General features: G+C 68.5%; 4 protein-coding genes across 8 annotated transcripts; 1 reads left to right on the plus strand and 3 right to left on the minus strand.

The window, feature by feature from the left end:
* Positions 1-260: 260 nt before the first annotated feature.
* LDHD (lactate dehydrogenase D) lies at positions 261-3,623 on the minus strand. Of its 4 annotated transcripts, XM_080552702.1 has the most exons (11): positions 3,433-3,622; positions 3,207-3,319; positions 2,979-3,120; positions 2,763-2,904; positions 2,169-2,328; positions 1,904-2,103; positions 1,535-1,663; positions 999-1,126; positions 824-914; positions 646-757; positions 261-574 (listed from the first exon to the last, which is right to left on the minus strand). In XM_080552702.1, exons 1-11 carry the CDS (start codon positions 3,493-3,495, stop codon positions 409-411), a joined length of 1,446 nt encoding a protein of 481 aa, XP_080408828.1. In that variant the 5' UTR covers positions 3,496-3,622; the 3' UTR covers positions 261-408. The 4 variants fall into 4 exon arrangements, with proteins under 4 accessions (XP_080408828.1, XP_080408830.1, XP_080408827.1 ...); XM_080552704.1 differs by lacking the exon at positions 1,535-1,663 and having other exon boundaries at positions 3,433-3,623; XM_080552701.1 differs by lacking the exon at positions 999-1,126 and having other exon boundaries at positions 824-962; positions 3,433-3,623.
* Positions 3,624-3,798: 175 nt separating this feature from the next.
* Positions 3,799-6,795, minus strand: LOC308176649 (chymotrypsinogen B-like). Its single transcript, XM_080552705.1, has 7 exons — positions 5,783-6,795; positions 5,573-5,676; positions 5,410-5,489; positions 5,242-5,320; positions 4,421-4,601; positions 4,185-4,318; positions 3,799-4,107 (listed from the first exon to the last, which is right to left on the minus strand). Exons 1-7 carry the CDS (start codon positions 6,129-6,131, stop codon positions 3,946-3,948), a joined length of 1,089 nt encoding a protein of 362 aa, XP_080408831.1. The 5' UTR covers positions 6,132-6,795; the 3' UTR covers positions 3,799-3,945.
* Positions 6,796-6,810: 15 nt separating this feature from the next.
* LOC308176653 (chymotrypsinogen B-like) lies at positions 6,811-10,572 on the plus strand. Its single transcript, XM_080552715.1, has 7 exons — positions 6,811-7,021; positions 7,128-7,231; positions 7,315-7,394; positions 7,484-7,562; positions 8,245-8,425; positions 8,522-8,655; positions 8,771-10,572. Exons 1-7 carry the CDS (start codon positions 6,952-6,954, stop codon positions 8,930-8,932), a joined length of 810 nt encoding a protein of 269 aa, XP_080408841.1. The 5' UTR covers positions 6,811-6,951; the 3' UTR covers positions 8,933-10,572.
* Positions 10,573-10,712: 140 nt separating this feature from the next.
* BCAR1 (BCAR1 scaffold protein, Cas family member) lies at positions 10,713-18,419 on the minus strand. 2 transcript variants are annotated; one of them, XM_080552683.1, is made up of 7 exons: positions 17,462-18,419; positions 15,497-16,183; positions 14,268-14,417; positions 13,965-14,069; positions 12,579-13,721; positions 12,228-12,317; positions 10,713-11,920 (listed from the first exon to the last, which is right to left on the minus strand). In XM_080552683.1, the coding sequence occupies exons 1-7, from the start codon at positions 18,266-18,268 to the stop codon at positions 11,405-11,407; spliced, it is 3,498 nt and encodes a 1,165-aa protein (XP_080408809.1). In that variant the 5' UTR covers positions 18,269-18,419; the 3' UTR covers positions 10,713-11,404. The 2 variants fall into 2 exon arrangements, with proteins under 2 accessions (XP_080408809.1, XP_080408808.1); XM_080552682.1 differs by having other exon boundaries at positions 14,256-14,417.
* Positions 18,420-20,404: the final 1,985 nt, after the last annotated feature.

The raw sequence follows: 20,404 nt of genomic DNA on the forward strand, positions 1-20,404 counted from the left end.
TGCGTGCTCCCCTCCGGCGGGCGACGAACCCCCCCTGTGTGACGGCCGTGACCCCGTCCCCGTCCCCTCCCGGCACGGCGGGCATGTTTTCGTTGGTGAGACCTCCCCTGCCGGTGGCCGTGCCCCTGCGGGAAACATTTCTGTATTTATATATTAAAAAAAAAACAAAAAAAATCGGGGAGGGGGAAACGAGTTCAAGAGCTTGGGGGGAGCTTCCTTCATTAGTCAAGGTGTTTTGATATGGTATTAAAACAATGTTCAATAAAATATTCACTGTTATTTTATTTCACTGGCATTCTTGGAGAAGCAGGGGATCGCAGGGGGGTGCCAGAGCTGCCCCACAAGTCCCCAAAAAGCCAGGGGTGCAGCGTGCTTCCTTGGGGAGTGGTGATGTGGGATGGTGGGCGCTCACAGCACCTTGCCGGGGTTCATCAGGTGGTGGGGGTCCAGCGCGGCCTTGATGCGGCGCATGGTGTCCAGCCCCTGGGGGCCCAGCTCCTCCCGCAGCAGCGCCCGCTTGCCCAGCCCCACGCCGTGCTCCCCGGTGCAGGTGCCGCCCGCCGCCAGCGCCCGCCTGGGGGATGGGGACGTCAGCAGGGACGTCCCGGGGGGGCCCCAAGGCCGCCCGTGCGCCTGCACCCCCACCTGCCCAGGCGCTCGGCGAAGTCGTGGACGCGCTGGGCCTCGTCTGTGTCCTCGGGGCGGAAGACGAGGATGCAGTGGAAGTTGCCGTCGCCCACGTGTCCCACCATGGGCCCTGCGGGGACGAGGATGAGCGGGGGCACCGGGGCGGGGAGGTGGTGGAGGTGGAGGCAGCGCTCACCGGTGAGGCCGGAGTCCCGCAGGTCCCGCTGGGTCTCCACCACGACGCCGGGCAGGCGGGAGATGGGCACGCAGACGTCGGTGGAGTAGCCCTGGGTGGGACGTGGGGACGGAGACGTGTGCGGGGGTGCACGGGGACACTGTGGGGAGGGGGACGTGGCGCTGCCGCCCCTCACCTGGCAGCCGGGCCGCAGGGCCAGGGCGGCGAACCAGGCGCTGTGGCGTGCGGACCAGAGCTGCTCGCGCTCCTCCTGCACCCGTGCCCAGGCCGGGATGGAGCCGCCGTGCAGCCGCACCAGCTCCTCTGCGGCAGTGGGAGGTGGTGCCGGGGTGGCTGGAGCCACGGCAGCCCCCAGCTGTGCACCCACTCCCCCCGAGACCAGGTCTGGGTGCTCAGGGATTGCCCCAGTGCCTGGCATGGTCCCAGCGTCCTGCGATGCCCCGGCCCTGTCCCTGTCCCTGAGGTGGTCCCTTGACCACCTCCCATGTCCCTCACCCCAGGTCCCCATCAGGGGCCCCCAGCCTTGTTCCTGTGCCCCCCATCCCCAGTCCTGCTCCCTGTCCTGACCCAGGACCCTGCTGTGCACCAGTCATGGACACCCCTCCCTCACCGTAGGGCCCTGCTGGGACCCAGCCCCAGGACCCCACCATGGCCCCATCCCCATCCCTGTCCCCAGGTCCTGGTCCCCATCCCGGTGCCCCCGTGCCCTACCCGCCTGCTGCTGCTGCTCAGCCAGGCCCTGCTGGGAGCCGTGCAGCTCCAGGAAGAGCGTGGCCGCCTCCGGCAGCTCCAGCCTGCTGTAGCGGCTGCAGGCACCCGCCATCACCTCGTCCAGGAGCTCTGGGTGGGAGGAAGTGGTGGTGAGACCTGCAGGGCTGTCCCTTTCCCTGTCCTCTCCCTGTCCCAGTCCTCTCCCCAACCTCATCTCCATCCTGCCCCTCTTGCCATCCTCATCCTATCCCCATCCCCACCCTCATCCCATCCCATCCCATCCCATCCCACCCTCATCCCATCCCATCCCATCCCATCCCATCCCATCCCATCCCAATCATCCCTCCCAGTGCCCCTGGCAGCACCCACCGATGCGAGCCACGGGCACGGCCGCCTGCAGCACCTGCACAGTGCAGGCCACGGCCGCCTGCACGCTGGGGAAGGAGCAGACAGCCGCAGCCACGGCCTCAGGCAGTGGGTGCAGGCGCAGCGTCGCCTGCGTCAGGAAGCCCAGGGTACCCTCAGAGCCCACGAAGAGCGAGGTCAGGTCGTAGCCAGCCGCACTTTTCCTGCATGGGGTCGGGTGAGCAGGCGCCGGGTGGCCCCAGCCCAGTCCCCTCCTGTCCCCCAGTACCTGGCCTGGCGCCCGGGGCCAGCAGTGTGCAGCAGGCTCCCGTCCGGCAGCACCACGCGCAGGTTGAGCACGTTGGGCCGCATGGTGCCGTAGCGCACGGCGTTGGTGCCCGAGGCGCCCGTGGCCGCCATGCCGCACAGCGAGGCGTCTGCCCCAGGGTCTGGGGACGGGCAGCAGGAGGGCAGATGGGACAGGGACGGGGAGAGGGGACCCTGCTGTGCCGCTGCCCCCTGCAGCCCGGGAGCCCAGCCCGTGGCACCAGGACCCCAGGGACAATGGCACCCCCAGCCCACGGACACCTCTGGGATCTGGGCACCCCTAGCCCGCACCCACCTGCAGCACCCCCAGCCCCCCTGGCACACCCGCTGCTCCCAGAACCCTGATCTCATGGGCACCCCAGCACCCCCAGTGCTCCCAGTAAGCCAAGCAGCCCAAACCCACCCAGTCCAACCACCATGTCTTGTCCCATGGGCACCCCCATCCCTTCCCAGTACTCCCGGTGCTCCCAGCATCCACAGCCCCATGGGCTCCCCTGTGCATCCCAGTGCTCCCAGTACTCCCTGAGCCCCACAGCAGGTGCTGTGCCCATAGTACCGACGGGGAACCAGAGCCCGGTGCCACGCAGGTGGCTGTTGAGGGCCTTGCGGGTGACGCCGGGCTCCACGGCCACCGAGAAGTCCTCGAGGCTCAGCTCCGAGATGGCGGCCATGCGGCTCAGGTCGAAGCAGATGCCGCCCTGGCACGGGCACGGCTCGGCTCGCACCGGGCACCGCGGGGTGCTGGGGGGGGCCAGGGCCGGGGTCTCCATACCTGCACAGCGTTGACGCCGCCCTCCAGGCCGGTGCCGGTGCCGAAGGGCACCATGGGGACGCGGTGGCGGTGGCAGAGCGCCGCCAGCTCCTGCACCTGCGCCACGTCCTGGGGCCACACCACGGCATCCGGGGGCGCGCACCTGGGGACAGAGCGGCTGCGCTGCCCCCGCCGTGCCCACCAGACACCCGGCCCCATCCCCACGCGGGGGCTCCCGGTGCCCCCCACCTGTGCATGGATTCATCGTGGCCATGCTGCTGGCACACTGCCGCCGCTGTGGAGACGTTGGGGCCGCCGGCCACGTCCCGCAGGGCCTCCAGCAAGCCAGGGGGAAGCGGGCGCTGCGGGGGGCGTGGGGACCAGTTGGGGGGGGGGGGGGGGCAGATTCCCTGCGCCCACCCCCGTGCCCCCTCTCTCTGCCCTTGGGGGGAGCCCAGCACCGGCCCTGCCCCACCTTGCTGCAGCAGCCGCGGCGCCCCACGGCCCCCGCCAGCCCCAGCACCCGCCGCAGGGCCATGGTGGGGACAGGGCCCAGCTGCTCCCGGCCCCTTGGCCTGGCCCCAAGGCCCCGCTGTCCCCTCCCGCGGCCCAGGCGTTAAGGTGGCTCCGGACACCGCAGCCCCTGACAGCCGTCGGCCTCTCAGCCCCTCGGGTGTCCCGCGGGCCCGCCACCGGCCCTGCTCCTGGCCTCTGGGCCCTGGGGAGCCCGGCCCTGCCGGCCGTGTGGCCCCGGGACAGTGTGGGGTTTGGGGGTGACACCCACACATTGCCCCGCTCCCAGGTGCCGGCTCCTGTCCCCATGGAGGCCACTTGTGCCCTACCCCCAGTGACCACGGCCAGGTGTCCCCATGTCCAAACAGCCACCCAGGTGTCCCCGCTCCCGGCCCCGTGTCCCCACCCTCCTCCCATCGCGGTGCCTGAGCAAGGAGGCAGGCAGATCGGGGAGGGCAAAACTTTATTTTGGGCCTTAGTTGGCCGCCAGCACGGAGTCGATCCAGCTGCGCAGCTCGGTGACACGGGCATAAACGCCAGGAACTGAGGTGGAGCAGGTGCTGCTGCCCCACGAGACGATGCCCACCAGGTTCCAGGCGCCATCCTTCTGGCACACCAGTGGGCCACCGGAGTCGCCCTGCGGGCAATGGGGTGAGGATGGGGTACAGAGGAATAGGGCTCGGGGCTGGGGATGCAGACTCCATGGCCACGTACCATGCAGGAGGAGGCTCCGTCAGCGCCGGCGCACACCATCACGTTGTAGATGCGGAACCCCCAGTACTGCTTGCACTGGGCGTTGGTGAGCAGGGGCAGGGCCACTTGCTGCAGCACCGCTGGTGTCTTGTTGGCTGCAAGGGAGCACAGAGGGCGTCAGCGCCCGCATGGCCCCTGGGGATGGGGCAGGGAGGGGAACGGGGACGGGGACGGGGATGGGGATGGGGATGCGGTACCGGAGGCGTCGGTGAGCCCCCAGCCCGTGGTGACGCAGGTCAGGCCCCCGGGGAAGTCATCGGTGGCCTGGGGCAGGCAGACGGGGGACACGCGGGCGTTCAGCTGCGCCGGGGTGGCCAGCTTGATCAGCGTGATGTCGTTGCGGATGGTCAACGAGCTGTAGCTGGGGTTCCGGAAGACCTGCAGCAGGAGGCAGCGCTCCCAGTGCCCGCACCCCCGGCTGGGGCAGCGGGCGCCGATGGGAACACACAGGGACCCCCGGGCACAGATGCCAACTTCCAGGACTGATGGGTGTCGGGGTCACCCCAGGGACTGGTGGGGACCCCAGGGATGGATGGCAACACCGGGGCTGCTGGGGACCCATGCACCAGGGACACCCCAGGGACTGGTGGGACCCTGGGTCAAACCCCAAGGGACTGCCCTGGGGCTGCTGGGGGCCAGGGAGCAAGGATCGAGGCCCAGAGCCCACCACCAGCACCATGGGGACAGCAGGACCGCAACGTTCCCCACAGTGGCTGCTGCCCAGGGACCTTGGGGTGCTCAGGATGACGGGAGCAGCCCCAGCGTGGGGACACTGGGCATCATGGACATCCCCAGGGGCCAGCAACCGTGGGGACTGCTGGGGACCTGGGCCAAAGAGCCCCGTCCTTTGAGCGTCCGTCCCCCCCAGGGACCCAAGCCTTGAAAAGAGCAAGAGCAGGGACTCCATGGGGAGCCCATCCCTGATGCGAGGGGCACCAGGCACACTGTGGGGACCCGACCAGGCGGACCAAGTGGTGGCCACAGCACCCGCAGGCACACGGCCCCGTGCTGGCAGTACCTTGGCGATGGACAGCCTCTGCACGTCACTGGAGGCAATCTCTTGGTCGTACTCGCCCAGCACCACGGTGTCGGTTGTCCTGGGCAAGGCAGACACTGAGTCCCAGGTGCAGGGGCACCCTGGGGACCCAAGGCCACCCACACCACCCCATGGCCACCCCACACTTACTTGATGCCGCAGTGGGCAGCGGTGACCACCCACTGCTCGCTGATCAGGGACCCGCCGCAGAAGTGGAAGTTGCCGTAGCGCTGCCGGAGAGAGAGCTGCTGTCAGCCCCGCACCAAACGGCCCCGGCCCCGTTCCCGGCCCCGGCCCCAAGGCGGGCACTCACCTGCAGGGACACCTGCCAGGGCCAGGACCCGGGCACCGCCGGCTCCCCGTTGACGATGCGGTTGTAGCCGCGGATGACGGGTGCGATGGCGGGCACGCCGCAGTCTGCGGGATGGGCACAGCCGTGGGACAGGGACCTCGGCTGCTCCGTCCCCGCTCCCCAAACCCAGCCCTGCACCTCCCCAGCCCGCCCAGCCCCGGCCCCACGCACTTGCCACGGAGAAGGCAGCGCGGGCAGAGCCCGCCAGCGCCAGGCAGCTCAGCAGCCACAGCAGAGCCATTGCCGATCGCAGGGAACAGGCTTGGCACAGGGCACGATGGCTCTTATACACCCGTGGCCCCCGTGCTAGCCTTGGTGTGGTGGCCTTCAGCGATAGCGCGGCACGCAGCACTGCGCCAGCATTGGCACCATGGTGATCACCCAGCCCCAGGGTGCCACATGGGACCTGGCCTTGGAACCACCACAGCCCCCAGGATGTCCTGGGAACAGCCAGCTGAAAGGCAGCTTTGCTGAAACCGCTTGTGGTGCTCAGAGTCGTGGTGGACACCATGTTGATCATGAGCTAGCAATGTCCCTTGAGGCTGAGACCAGGAATGGCCTCCTGGGTGCATCAGGCAGAGGGGTGCCAGCAGGTGGGGTGCCCCTGCCCCTCTGCACCCCCGGCTGGGTGCTGGGCCCAGCGCTGGGACAGGACGGGCATGGGCACCCCAGGGAGCCCAGGGAAGGGGTGCGAGGTGCTGGAGGGCTTGGAGCCTCCCTGCAATTAGGGAGGGGAAGCCAGGAGCAGGGCCCCTCAGTGGGGGTGCAGCATCCGGGGGGACCCCGTCCATGGCTGTGTGCAGGCAGCTGCAGTGGGATGGAGCCAGACGCTTCTCAGCAGTGTCTGGAGATGGGGCGAGGGGCAGTGGGCACGAAGTGGAGCTCAGGAGGTTCCCCCTGCATGTCGGGAAGTGTTTCTGTGCAGTGTGGGTGGCTGAGAGTGGGCACAGGTCACCCAGAGGGTCCGTGAGGTCTCCATCATCAGAAGTCTCCAAACCCACCTGGGCTTGGTGCTGGGCACCAGTGCTGGGTGGCCCTGCTGGAGCAGGGTGGCACCGGGTGACACCAGGAGGTCCCTGCCCACCCCAGCCACTGTGTGATCACCTGCTCCACACAGGGCCACAGAACACTATGGGGCCAGGACTTATCTCCCACCAACATCATCCCACGTCCTTCGGCCAAGGCTACCTGTCCCCAGGTGTGATGCTCCCAGACCCTGTCCAGGTGCGGTGCTGCGTGCCGCGCTATCGCTGAAGGCCACCACACCAAGGCTAGCACGGGGGCCACGGGTGTATAAGAGCCGTCGTGCCCTGTGCCGAGCCTATTCCCTGCGATCGGCAATGGCTCTGCTGTGGCTGCTGAGCTGCCTGGCGCTGGCGGGCTCTGCCCGCGCTGCCTTCTCCGTGGCAAGTGCGTGGGGCCGGGGCTGGGCGGGCTGGGGAGGTGCAGGGCTGGGTTTGGGGAGCGGGGACGGAGCAGCCGAGGTCCCTGTCCCACGGCTGTGCCCATCCCGCAGACTGCGGCGTGCCCGCCATCGCACCCGTCATCCGCGGCTACAACCGCATCGTCAACGGGGAGCCGGCGGTGCCCGGGTCCTGGCCCTGGCAGGTGTCCCTGCAGGTGAGTGCCCGCCTCGGGGCCGGGGCCGGGAACGGGGCCGGGGCCGTTTGGTGCGGGGCTGACAGCAGCTCTCTCTCCGGCAGCGCTACGGCAACTTCCACTTCTGCGGCGGGTCCCTGATCAGCGAGCAGTGGGTGGTCACCGCTGCCCACTGCGGCGTCAAGTAGGTGTGGGGTGGCCATGGGGTGGTGTGGGTGGCCTTGGGTCCCCAGGGTGTCCCCGCACCTGGGACTCAGTGTCTGCCTTGCCCAGGACAACCGACACCGTGGTGCTGGGCGAGTACGACCAAGAGACTGAGTCCGGTGACGTGCAGAGGCTGTCCATCGCCAAGGTACTGCCAGCATGGGGCCGTGTGCCTGCGGGTGCTGTGGCCAACACGTGGTCCGCCTGGTCGGGTCCCCACAGTGTGCCTGGTGCCCCTCGCATCAGGGATGGGCTCCCCATGGAGTCCCTGCTCTTGCCCTTTTCAAGGCTTGGGTCCCTGGGGTGTCCCCAGCCCCCTCATCTTTGGGTTTGGTTGCCCATGGTGTCCCCATCACCCCAAGGACGGGGCTCTTTGGCCCAGGTCCCCAGCAGTCCCCACGGTTGCTGGCCCCTGGGGATGTCCATGATGCCCAGTGTCCCCACGCTGGGGCTGCTCCCGTCATCCTGAGCACCCCAAGGTCCCTGGGCAGCAGCCACTGTGGGGAACATTGCGGTCCTGCTGTCCCCATGGTGCTGGTGGTGGGCTCTGGGCCTCGATCCTTGCTCCCTGGCCCCCAGCAGCCCCAGGGCAGTCCCTTGGGGTTTGACCCAGGGTCCCACCAGTCCCTGTCAGTGTCCCTGGTGCATGGGTCCCCAGCAGCCCCGGTGTTGCCATCCATCCCTGGGGTCCCCACCAGTCCCTGGGGTGACCCCGACACCCATCAGTCCTGGAAGCTGGCATCTGTGCCCGGGGGTCCCTGTGTGTTCCCATCGGCGCCCGCTGCCCCAGCCGGGGGTGCGGGCACTGGGAGCGCTGCCTCCTGCTGCAGGTCTTCCGGAACCCCAGCTTCAGCTGGCTGACCATCCGCAACGACATCACGCTGATCAAGCTGGCCACCCCGGCGCAGCTGAACGCCCGCGTGTCCCCCGTCTGCCTGCCCCAGGCCACCGATGACTTCCCCGGGGGCCTGACCTGCGTCACCACGGGCTGGGGGCTCACCGACGCCTCCGGTACCGCATCCCCATCCCCGTCCCCGTCCCCGTTCCCCTCCCTGCCCCATCCCCGGGGGCCATGCGGGCGCTGACGCCCTCTGTGCTCCCTTGCAGCCGACACGACGCCGGCGGTGCTGCAGCAAGTGGCCCTGCCCCTGCTCACCAACGCCCAGTGCAAGGAGTACTGGGGGTTCCGCATCTACAACGTGATGGTGTGCGCCGGCGCTGACGGAGCCTCCTCCTGCATGGTATGTGGCCATGGAGCCTGAACTCCCAGCTCCGAGACCCCAAGCCCCATTCCCTGCCCCTACAGCCCCCTGCCTCCCGTTCCTCTGTACCCCATCCTCACCCCATTGCCCGCAGGGCGACTCCGGTGGCCCGCTGGTGTGCCAGAAGGACGGCGCCTGGAACCTGGTGGGCATCGTCTCGTGGGGCAGCAGCACCTGCTCCACCTCCGTTCCCACTGTCTATGCCCGTGTCACCGAGCTGCGCAGCTGGATCGACTCCGTGCTGGCGGCCAACTAAGGCCCAAAATAAAGTTTTGCCCTCCCCGATCTGCCTGCCTCCTTGCTCAGGCACCGCGATGGGAGGAGGGTGGGGACACGGGGCCGGGAGCGGGGACACCTGGGTGGCTGTTTGGACATGGGGACACCTGGCCGTGGTCACTGGGGGTAGGGCACAAGTGGCCTCCATGGGGACAGGAGCCGGCACCTGGGAGCGGGGCAATGTGTGGGTGTCACCCCCAAACCCCACACTGTCCCGGGGCCACACGGCCGGCAGGGCCGGGCTCCCCAGGGCCCAGAGGCCAGGAGCAGGGCCGGTGGCGGGGCCGCGGGACACCCGAGGGGCTGAGAGGCCGACGGCTGTCAGGGGCTGCGGTGTCCGGAGCCACCTTAACGCCTGGGCCGCGGGAGGGGACAGCGGGGCCTTGGGGCCAGGCCAAGGGGCCGGGAGCAGCTGGGCCCTGTCCCCACCATGGCCCTGCGGCGGGTGCTGGGGCTGGCGGGGGCCGTGGGGCGCCGCGGCTGCTGCAGCAAGGTGGGGCCGGGCCGGTGCTGGTGCTGGGGTCCATCAGGGATGAGGGTGGGGGCACGAGGGTGGGTGAGGGCTGCCCCATGGCTTGCTGGGGGCCCTGCGGGACGTGGCTGGCAGCCCCAACGTCTCTATCGCAGCGGCGGTGTGAGCCGCATGGCCGCCATCTCGGAGCTGAGCCTTGAGGACTTCTTGGTGGCCGTGGAGCCCGGCGTCACCCGCAAGGCCCTCAACAGCCACCTGCGTGGCACCGGGCTCTGGTTCCCCGTCGGTACCGTGGGGCGGTGGGATGGGATGGGGTGGGGGTGGCAACAGGGACAGGAGAGGGGTGGGATGGAGATGAGGTTGGGGAGAGGACAGGGACAGGGAGAGGACAGGGACAGACCTGTGGGTCTCACCGATGCCTCCTCGCACCCAGAGCTCCTGGACGAGGTGATGGCGGGTGCCTGCAGCCGCTACAGCAGGCTGGAGCTGCCGGAGGCGGCCACGCTCTTCCTGGAGCTGCACGGCTCCCAGCAGGGCCTGGCTGAGCAGCAGCAGCAGGCGGGTAGGGCTGGGGGGGCACCGGGATGGGGACCCGGACCTGGGGACAGGGCCATAGTGGGGACCTGTGGCCTAAGTGAGAGGGACGGGGCCATGGTGGGGACCCTGGGCCCATGGTGAGAACCCTAGGCTGGGTGCCCAGAGCTGTGGCTGGGTCCCAGCGGGGCCCCATGGTGAGGGAGGGGTGCCCATGGCAGGTGCACAGCAGGGTCCTGGGTGACGGACAGGGAGCAGGACTGGGGATGGGGGAATGCAGGAACAGGGCTGGAGGCCGTGGTGGGGATTTGGGGGCAAGGGACATGGGAGTGGGCTAGGAGCCGGTGCCCAGGGGCCACACACCACAGCGCCTGGTTTGCCGCCCTGGCCCTGCAGCCTGGCTGCCAGGGGAGGGGCGGCTGTGCCACATCCCCCTCCCCATGGTGTCCCCGTGTACTCCCCCATCCATGTCCCCATCTCCCTGGCACCACATCCCACCTAGGGCTACTCCACCGACGTCTGTGTGCCCATCTCCCGCCTGCCTGGTGTCGTGGAGACCCAGTGGGACCTGCAGGACACCGGCCTCACCGGTGAGCGCTGCCTCCACTTCCACCACCTCCGCACTGGCCTCCCTGCCCCGGTGCTCCCGCTCAGCCGCGTCCCTGCAGGCCCCATGGTGGGACACGTGGGCAACGGCAACTTCCACTGCATCCTCGTCTTCCACCCCGAGGACACAGACACCCAGGCACCGCGGGTGTTTCTAGGTAAATCTTTATGCTGCTGTGGGACCGGGGGGCTGAGTTTGGGGAGGGGCTGCGACTCCGTGGCTCCGGGAACCCTCGGAAGCTTCCCCAGTGTTCAGAAGGCACCAATGTCAGTTCGCGTTTCGGTTACAGCTGGTACGGTAGCAAAACCCGAGACATGAAAATGCAAAGGCTCGAGCCCCTCCCGCCCCCAGCCCACCCATCGCCCCTTCTCCAGCCATATTCTCCCTATTTACATCCCCAGCCAGGTGCTGGTGCGCAGGGCATGGCACGACGCATCTCCCTGACGCTGCTCCCTGGCCTGGGCTGTCTCCACTGCAACGGGCAATTGCCACACCATTACAGGCGCTGGCCGATGTGCCCCGATGGAGACCACGGCCGCAGCATCGCCCCAAAGCACCGCGCGCAGCCCCCTCTGCCAGCGCCATCTCGAGTCAAGCAAAGGGCTGAGGAGAGCAGCGAGGGACCGGGCATGAAGCCGCCTCCTGGCATCACGGGCGTGGCTCTGACACCGATCTCAAGAGGAAGAAGAGGAAGGGGGATGATGGCCACAGCCCCTCGCCTCTGGATGAGTGGATCCCTGGGCCCCCAGTGCGTGGTGGTGTCTATGTACAGGTCCATTTCCACCGGGCCGAGGGCTCTCGTTGAGGGGACAGTGGGAGGGAGCAGCAGCCCGGGGCCATCACATGGCCGCCAGCTGGCCCAGCACCATCCTGAACTGCTGCGTGCTGTTAGCAAGGTCCTTGACGCGCTCCACCATGTCCTTAGAGGCTGCGGGAGAGGGGTAGTGGAGCGCAGCCGCCTTGGTGGTGACCACGATCTCCTTGAGCATCTCGCAGAGGAGGTTGCTGTAGTGTGTGACCTTGTGCCGGACGTCCTGGGCCTTGGCCTGGCGGGACAGCGTGTCGCCGATGAAGACGAGCTTGTGGGCGCTGAGGATGATGAACTTGCTGTGGGCCACGAAGATCTTGGGGGGCTGGTTGGTGCTGACGGCAGTGAAGAAGGCGTCGACGGCGTTGGTGAGCGTGGTGAGGTTGGCCTCGCACTGCTCCAGGTAGAAGAGGAGGAGCTGGCGGTCGGCGGCACACAGCGCCCCGCCGCCCCGCGCCGGGCCGTAGTGCTGGGGCGGGCTCCAGTTGGACAGGTCGTTGTCGATGGGGCGCGTCACCTCCTGCTCCAGCCGCTCAAACTGCTTCAGCTGCGGAGAGGACGGGCGTGAGGACGGGGCAGGGCGGCCACCAAGCCCCGAGGTGACGGCTGTGCCCCAGGGGGACGCTGCCACATGGACAGTGCCAGCCCCAGGAAGAGGATGGCCACGGCAGGCTCCTCTCCAGCATCAGAGACGGGCCAGATGCTGCCACACAGAGCCATGGGAGAGGCTCACGGTCCCCACCGGAGGCCGTGGGGACAAGAGGAGCAGGAGCCAAACCCCGCTGCCCTCCCCAAACCAGGGTCCCTGGTGAGCCATGCCCAGAGGTGCCCGCCTGCCCGTCCCGCCCCGTTACCTGCTGGTGCTCCAGCTGGTCCTTGCTCTGCCGGATGATGTTGCCTTTCTCCAGCAGCTCCTTCTGGGTCTTCTCAAACTCCTCCTTGCCCTGAAGGGGAGGAAGGAGCATGACAAGGGGGCAAACCACAGACCTCACCAGGAAGGAGCCCCCCACCCGGCACTGGGATGCCCCCAGTTCCCACAGCAGGAGGGTGAAAACAAGACCGGGGTGGTTGTGCACGGCCAGAATTGCCACCACAGCCACAGAAGGGCTACCCCAGACCCCGCACCAACGCGTCATGAGCCAAGCCCCCCCTGTGGGTGGCACCACACCACCTTGCACCATCAGGTGCCCCCTTCCCATGCCCACCTGGAGGTGAACGTAGTCGTAATCCTCCATCCAGCCGCTCTCGTTGTTCTCGTAGGGGCCGTCGGGTGACTCCTGCGCCAGCAGCTTGGGTGGGGAGGGCAGGGGCCGTGACTGGATGCTGCTGGCCTTGTCGGAGGGGTGCGTGGGCCCGTGCCCGTTGCCCTCGGGCACCTGCTTTGTCCGTTTGAAGAGGAGGGAGGCATTGCCGTGCAGGAAGGAGGCCAGCTGCTTGGTATCGTCAGGCACGCCGCGTGAGTACATGACGAAGAGCTCCAAGTCGTCCGTGCCCGGCTTGCCACCCACCAAAGCGTTAGGAGCCCAGTGGCACGCATCCAGCGCCTGGCTGTGCCTCCCCAGGGCCTGGTACACCTCCTCCATCTTCTGCAGCTGCTTGCTGAGCTTGGCGTAGAGGGAGCGGTCCGAGGCCTGGGCGGCGTTGCCCACCGCCCCCCGGGCAAACTCCAGCAGGTCCCGGAGGGCCGCCTGGACGCCCTCCACCGCCCCACGGATGCTGGCAGCATTGGCCTCCATGTGCTCAGCGCTGCGCCAGTTGGCACTGATGAAGGACATGAGGTAGGAGACGGCGCCGCCGACGCCATGCTGGAGTTTGGCCAGCATCTCCATGGCAGCATCCAAGTCCAGGGAGAACTCTTTGCCAGCCCCTTTGGCCTGCTCCTTCACAGGCACCACGTCCAGCGAGGACGTGGAGATGTTGCTGCGGGTGCTGCCCGTGCTGGAGGCCGAGAGCCGCTTGCCGTCAGCCGCCTTGGCCTCGCGGTCCACCTGCGGCGGGACGTCGTAGATGTACTCGCCCTCCGTGTCCACGGAGCCCTTGCTGGCGGCGTGCAGGTCCCGGGGCACATCATACACCTCCTGGGAGGGGAAGGACGACAGCTTCTTGAGGCTGGGGGGCACATCGTAGATCTCGTGGGAGAGCGAGGGCTCGGGGGCGCACTTCCCGGCCGCTGGCGGCACGTCGTAGACGTCCTCCGGCAGGTAGGGCTCCTGCTGCGTGAGGACGAGGGGGTGGCGGGACGGGTCGAAAGCTTTCTGCTTGGCAAAGGCGGGGGGCACATCGTAGGTCTCCTCCCGCACGGGGCCATCCGGCACGTCCTTGCTGACGGAGGGCGGCACATCATAGACCTGCAAGGGCACCAACAGGCACCGTCGGCTGCGCTCAGGCGTGTGCGTGCCGGCAGCGCCGCGCGCGTGGGAGTGAGGCCGAGCCCTGCACTCGCCCGAGGGTCTCACTGCGCCCTGGTGCACGTAAGCACCGGCTCCGGGCGTGCCAGCGGCACGTGGAAAGATACGTGCACGACACAGCCCTGCGGCACCCCTGGCCTCGCGCGTCCCCTTTGGTGCCAAAGTTTTCCCCGTGGCACTTACGGTTTGGTGCAGGTTCTTCTCCACGCTGGGGGGCACGTCGTAGATTTCTTGCCCCGGGTCCTGCCCGTTGGGACCCTTGACTGCCATCGGGGGGGTGTCGTAGACCTGCGCGGGGACAGAACGGCATGTGAGGAACACCCGACTCCCCCCAGGGACCTGCTGGGAAGGACAGAAGCAGCCCCAAAGCCCATCCAGACGGGGATCCTGGCTTGCCAACGGGTTTGATTTTCCAGCGCCGTACCGGAGCGTGTCCTCCCGCTCCCGACCCACCGCCCCCGCGAGGGGACCCACCTCCTGGCTGACCTGGCTGGGGAGCCCGCCGCGGACGGGCGGCACGTCGTAGATCTCCTGGGAGCCCGAGGAGTGGAGGTGGCGGGGAAAATCGTATTCATCCTGCTCACCCTTGGGGGAGTCGTAGACGTACACCTGCCCCACGCGGGTGGGCAGCAGGACCTAGGAGAGAGGGAAAGGGCTGAGTCTGGAGCCTCCCCCTGCTCCTGCATCCCCCACCCTAAATCACCCTGAGCCCGTTCGGGTGCTGGGTGAGGAGCTGCGCGGGGAGACCATCCGGCACCGGGTGCCCACGGGAGGGCGCTCCCCGGCCAAGCGTGCCGCTGTCACCACGCTCTGCGGTGACGCCGGGGGGACGGAGATGAGATCACCAGTTATTTATAGCAGCGAGCCTCGGCTAGAGACAAAGCCCAGCCGGCACGGCCGCCGCGTACAAATGGCAACGGTGACCTGGAGATTAATTTGGGCACCGAGCCGTGGGCCGGGATCTGCCAACGCCCTCTGGGCGTTGGCAGATCCCGGCCCACGGCTCGGTGCCCGCTGTGGACACCGTGTCGTGGTGGCACCACGGTCTTCCTGGCACTAAGTGGCCAGAGGAGCTTTCAGGATGCTCCGGTGCCGGCCGCCGGCGCTGCCCCACGCAATGGGGTGAGAAGCCAGTGCCCTGTCCGTGAGTCACGGGGTTTGGCAGCCCCCTCTACGCCGGCTGAGTCAGGGCCGCCTTCCTGGAAACCACGCTCCGGCACGGCCGAAAGCGCCTCGCTCCCCTCCCCGGGAGAAGGAGCGTCCTGGCACGGCCACCACGCGCTGGCACCGGGTGCCGGCGCGTGTTCCCAGGAGGGAGGAAACATCTCAGCAGCACGGCAGGTACCGCGGGTACCTCCCTGCCCTGGATGCAGCACAAGGAGGGGCTTCTCCAACCAGCATTTTGGTCAGCCCACCATCTCCGTGGACGTGCCCTAAATAATGCCCATACCAAGGGACCAGCAGGACCTACGAGCTGTGCCAGGAACCCGCACCAACCAGGGCATCCCAGCCCCAGTGAGGACCCCCGGTGTACCCACTCCTGTCGCTAGCACAGGGAACGATGCCCATGCTTCCACCTCACTGCAGCGGGCAGACAAGCCTGACCATGGAGCCCAGCAGCCCTGGTGTCCACCAGCCACCACGGAGCACAGTGCAAACAGATCCCAAACAACCCACAACCCCCACCCACGGCAGCATCCAGACCCCCATCCTACCTTTCCCGAGGGCTTGTGCCCTTCCCAGCTCCTGCTGTCCAAAGACGGGGGCACCTGGTAGATGTCTTGAGCCTGGCCCACCGAGGGAGGGACCTGGTATATATCCTGGGGGGGGCTGGCAGAGCCCACGGGGTATGCGTCCGCCGCTTGGCTCAGGGACGGGGGCACCTGGTAGATCTCCTGCCCGGGGCTGGGGAAGGCGTGGGGCGGCGTCTGCTTCGGGTAGGCGGGCGACTGCTTAGCCGGGGCCGGGGGAAACTGTCCGGTGGGTGCCGAGCCCGGGTAGAGGCCCTGCTGTCCCTTGCTAGGGACCGGCATCAGGTAGACATTGTCCCCTTGGGGCGCGTAGGCAGGGTGCATGGGGGTGTACTGCGAGGCGGGCGACAGCGGGACATAGCCCCCTTGGTGGTGGTAAGGCAGGGCGGGCTGCGGCACCGGGGGCTGCGATGGTGCCTGTCCTTGCCCCGTGCCGGCCGCTTGCTGCTGCTGCTTCTTGTCGTACATGCCCACCAGGATCTTGAGGCGGTTCCCCGGCACGATGCCCTGACGGCCGTGGAGGGAGCAGAGCCACCAGCCGTCCAGCCCCTGCGTGTTGCGCTCCAGCACCGTCATGATGTCGCCCTTGCGGAAGGAGAGCTCGTCCGGGGACTCGGCCACATTGTCGTACAGCGCCTTGGCCAGCACGTTCTGCAAGAGAGCCCCGCGCCGGGGGGGTGAGCCGGCACCGCCGCGAGCCGCGGAGGGCAGGTCGGGAGTCATCCCGGCACTGCAAAGCCTCCCTGGCTCTGCCACTGCCTCTCCTGCTCCCACCCTTGGGTGCTTGGCACCCAAGCACCCAACGCACACCGGGGACCGAACCCCGAGGCTCTCCCGCGTCCCCCTCGCGCTGCTCGCCGTCCTCGAGCCGCTGTTTCCTCCCCGCTCAAGTTCAACCCATCCTTCCCGGAGGTGGTGCTAGGAAGGGGCCGGACCCTTGTGCGTCCTGGTTTCGGGGACCTCCTCTGCCTTTCCCTCCCCTTCCCGCCGGGGAGGAAGTGCCAGGGCGGTGACTCAGCCAGAGCCGGAGAATTCCCCACCGGCTGCCGAGCGAGCGGAGGGCACGCGAACACAGCGGCCCCCCGGCACACGCACCCAGGGCTCGCCCCTTGCCGCTGGCACGGAGCGCACGGCGCTGGCCGGCCCCGTGGCAGACATCGGGGGTGCCACGACCATGGCGCGGGCGCACCTGCAGGGCTGGTGGCAGGGCTCGGAGGCTCCTTGCCGCGGCCTCCTCGAGGAAAGCGAGGCCGGGAACAGAGCAGGGGGTTTCTTGCCGCCGGCACGCGGCGTCGAGCCCGCTCAGGGCTAGGGGAGCTGAGGCACGGGGAGCGGAGAGCCGCCGCAGCCAGCCCCCGTGGCACCTCCGCCTGCCTGCGCCTCGTCCGAGCCACAGCCAAGAGCGAGGCCGCCCCTCCTCGAGGGGAACCCCCTGGACGTGTCCCCAAATCCCCCCCTCGCTGCGGGGATCAAGCACCGGCTCCGCCACCGCCGTCCCCCCGCCACGGGGGACGAGCCGAGCCCCGGCTCGGCAGCAACGCCCTGCCGTGCCCCAAACCCCCTGCCGTGCCCCAAACCCCCTGCCGGCCCCGCTGGGCGACCGGGGGCTGCCGGGGCAGCGTCAGGCCGAGCGCTGCCGGGTGCCACCGCCCGAGCCCGGCCGCCTTCCTCCCTCCCTGGGCGTCGGGGCCAGGCCCAGCGCTCGAGCCCCGGCCGCGGCGGGCGGCGGGGGGCGTCGGGAGCCCGGATCCCCGCGGCCCTCGGGGCGCAGGCGGGCGCCGGGGCCGGGAGCCCGGGGGTCCCGGGGGGGCTCACGCCAAGCGGGCAGGTCCGGGGGGGCCGCGCCGAGCCCCCGCTTCCCCCCCCCCGCCCCGGGCCCGAGCAGGGAAAGGAGGGGAAGGGGGGAAGGGCCGGGGCAGCCCCGCTCACCAGGTAGTTCATCTTCCCCGCTCCCCGCGGCGCTGCGGCGGCACAAAGCGGCGGGGCCGGGGCCGGCGGCGCGGCCCTAGCGCGGAGCAGCGGCGGGCCGGGGCCGGGGCCGGGGCCGGGGCCTGGGCCGGGGCCGAGGCCGGGGCCGGGGCCTGTCTGTGGCGGGCGGTCGGGCGGCGCTGCGGCGGTGGTGGCGGCGGCGGCGGCCCCGCCGGAGGGATCATTCCAGCGCCGTGCCAGCCCGGGCCCGGCGGCCCCGCTCCGCCCATGGGCTGCGCCCGCACCGGCGGGAGGCGGCGCTGGGGCGGCCGCGGCGGGCGGGACCGCGCGGGGAGGGCGCCGGGGGTACGGCACCGCGGCGGGGTGCGGAGCGGGCTCCCCGCTGGGGCAGGGCTCCCCGGCTGGGTTTTGGAGGCCCCCGTTGGGTTTTGGGGTCCCCGGTTGGGTTTTGGGCTCCCCCGTTGGGTTTTGGAGGCCCCCGTTGGGTTTTGGAGGCCCCCGTTGGGTTTTGGGGTCCCCGGTTGGGTTTTCGGGTCCCCCGTTGGGTTTTGGGCTCCCCCGTTGGGTTTTGGGCTCCCCCATTGGGTTTTGGAGGCCCCCGTTGGGTTTTGGGCTCCCCCATTGGGTTTTGGGCTCCCCCGTTGGGTTTTGGAGGCCCCCGTTGGGTTTTGGGCTCCCCCGTTGGGTTTTGGGGTCGGGCTGTGAGGGGCCAGCTCGAGGCTCGTCGAGCGTTTGTTGGCCGCTGGCCTCAATGGCGCCTCGCCTCCACGCGTGGCTTCTCCCACCCGCGTCCCGTCCCGAGGCCATCCCGGCTGGAAGCTTGGGCGCGATAACCCCGGTGGTGGCGGGGGCTGCGGTCGAGCCCGCAGACCACAGCCGGAGGTCGGCAGCTTCCTCCCGGCGGGGGCTGGCGGCTCGCGGCGCTTGGCATCCCCATGCAGCGGCTCCCCGAAGCTTAGCCCGCCTGCGGAAGGCACCGCGGGGTGGGGAGCTCCCTGCCCTCCCGGGGTGCTCGGTGTCACCCTCGGGGACACCCTGCCCTGCCCGCGGTGGCCCCGTCCCGGCCGGTGCCCGGAGCAGGATGCTCGCGGCGCAGCACGGGTGCCTAAAAGAAAGCAGGAATTTTTAATTTCCCCTCCCTGTGGCAATGCTCAGATCAAAGCGGCCTGTGCTGGTATTTGATCCCGGCCATTTTTGTTGCTTCGGAGCCAAAATTGCTGCTCGCATCTGGGGAGCACCCTGAGCTGGCAAAGGCTCCTGCAAGCCCCGTGCCTCCGCCGGGGAAGCACCCGGGGGGCCACAGGCACGGGCAGGTTCCCTTCTGCTTCTCCCACCTCAAAGAAAGTTAAATGCTAAAAGGAAAATTAAAAAATGCAGTGTTCTGGGAGCCCTGGGGTTGCGTGGAGCTGATGCAGCTCATCCCGCGCTGCCAGTGGTGGGTTTTGGCAAGGGGCAGAGCTGCACCAGCACCATGCCTGGCCTGGGGGGGTATTTAACCTCCCCCCGCCCCGCTCAGCACCCCAAATTCATGTCCTGCGGCTGGGGGACACTGGCCCCAAACGGAGCGACCAGGGGCACGTGGCTGTGGTGCAGCCCACCCCGGCAGGCACCTGAACACAGGGCCGGGCATTTCGGGAGGGGGGATGCTGCGTTGCCCCAGCGACAGTTGCCATGGGAAAAGCTCAGCGGCGAAATTTCCAGCCATTTTCATGTGGCCGTTGTCATTTTTGGGAGTTCCCCGCGTCCGGAGGGGCAGGTACGGCTGGCTCCATGCGGAGCAAGCTGCCGCGGTGCCCGCAGGGTTTTCCTGCTTTTCCCTCTGGGTCCTGGCTTGGGAAGGTGTTGGAAGACCCCAAATTTTGGTGTCACCCGTGTGGGGCCAAGAAGAGCAGGGCCGGGCCAGGGGGATGTTTTGGAGAGCCCAGCCTTTACCTAAGCCAGGGCACAGGCCCAGGGGACCAGGACGCTGGGGAAGGGGTGGCACTGGGACACTTGCGGGGCTCCTGGAGCAGTCCCCAGTGGGACCAGAGGCATTTGGTCGCTTGCACGCGGCTCTGTCCTTCGGAAAGCTGCCTCCCGCCTCCTGGAGCAGCAATAGGATTACACGGGACTGAGTCTCCTAGCAATGAATGGATAAATAAATCCTATAAGGCAGTAGGGGATTTATTAGACTTCAATATTCGGGAAATAATGAGGGCATTTCTCTTGGCTTGTAATATCACGGGACCCAACAGGATCACAACAAGGGTTTATCCCCGTGCCTTTCCGTGGCGCTGGGCAGGTTTTCAGCTGCGGGGATGAGAGGCAGAGCACGTTTCATGAGGTTAAAACCAGCCCTGCTCCTTCCCCACAGGGCTGAGACCCCGGGATGTCAGTGGGGTCCCAAATGGCAGAGCTGGCAGCTTTTCCCAGGGGGAGAAAAGCCATTTTCCTATTTCTCTGCAGCCCGTGGTGGTGATGCGGAGCCGGGATGGATCCCGTGCGGGACCCCGTAACAGAGCGCTAGGGCAGGCGCACACAATCGCTGCCTTGTTCGGGGCCGAGAGCACAAGGGGCCCGTTCAGGCGGCCGGGGCCGGGAGCCGGGCAGCGCTGGTCGCCCTCCGTGCCGAAACGCAGGGCCCGGCCCACGGAGGACACAGAGGCCGCGCGGAAATGCAGCAGGAGCGTGGGCTGCGGGGCTCCAGGGCTCCGCTCAGGGCCGTGCACCGGGGCCAGCCCTTTTGTGGGAAGGCGGGCGATGGAAATAGCAAGCGGAGTGGTTTTGTGTTGGCTTTTTTTTTTATTTTCTTCTCTTCCTAAGCAGCCAAGCTGTGTTTTCTGGAGCCCTGTAAATCACTCCTCGTCTTCAGGAAAGAGAGGCGAGGAATACATGATCCAAGCGAGGAAAAACGCAGGACGCTTGGGAGAGCTGGCGGAGGAAGCCAGAAATGAGCCCCGGGCT

Source organism: Anser brachyrhynchus (genome assembly GCF_964034855.1).
Source record: "Anser brachyrhynchus genome assembly, chromosome: 12".
Lineage (NCBI taxonomy): Eukaryota > Metazoa > Chordata > Aves > Anseriformes > Anatidae > Anser > Anser brachyrhynchus.

Excerpts from the sequence above, each read along its gene's own strand:
- LDHD (XM_080552701.1), bottom strand. The coding sequence starts at position 3,495 with ATGGCCCTGCGGCGGGTGCTGGGGCTGGCGGGGGCCGTGGGGCGCCGC. Across the intron at positions 2,905-2,978 it reads GCGGCGTCAACGCTGTGCAG|GGCGGCATCTGCTTCGACCT; the intron begins GTATGGAGACCC and ends TGCCCGTGCCAG. Across the intron at positions 1,664-1,903 it reads CGTGCCCGTGGCTCGCATCG|AGCTCCTGGACGAGGTGATG; the intron begins GTGGGTGCTGCC and ends CCTCCCACCCAG.
- LOC308176649 (XM_080552705.1), bottom strand. The coding sequence starts at position 6,131 with ATGATCAACATGGTGTCCACCACGACTCTGAGCACCACAAGCGGTTTC. Across the intron at positions 5,321-5,409 it reads GCTGCCCACTGCGGCATCAA|GACAACCGACACCGTGGTGC; the intron begins GTAAGTGTGGGG and ends TGCCTTGCCCAG. Across the intron at positions 4,319-4,420 it reads GGGGCTCACCGACGCCTCCG|CCAACAAGACACCAGCGGTG; the intron begins GTACCGCATCCC and ends GCTCCCTTGCAG.
- LOC308176653 (XM_080552715.1), top strand. The coding sequence starts at position 6,952 with ATGGCTCTGCTGTGGCTGCTGAGCTGCCTGGCGCTGGCGGGCTCTGCC. Across the intron at positions 7,022-7,127 it reads CGCTGCCTTCTCCGTGGCAA|ACTGCGGCGTGCCCGCCATC; the intron begins GTGCGTGGGGCC and ends CCCATCCCGCAG. Across the intron at positions 7,232-7,314 it reads CCTGGCAGGTGTCCCTGCAG|CGCTACGGCAACTTCCACTT; the intron begins GTGAGTGCCCGC and ends TCTCTCCGGCAG.
- BCAR1 (XM_080552682.1), bottom strand. The coding sequence starts at position 18,268 with ATGGCCTCGGGACGGGACGCGGGTGGGAGAAGCCACGCGTGGAGGCGA. Across the intron at positions 14,418-15,496 it reads GGCACAAGCCCTCGGGAAAG|GTCCTGCTGCCCACCCGCGT; the intron begins GTAGGATGGGGG and ends CCTCTCTCCTAG. Across the intron at positions 13,722-13,964 it reads AGAAGAACCTGCACCAAACC|GTCTATGATGTGCCGCCCTC; the intron begins GTAAGTGCCACG and ends GTGCCCTTGCAG.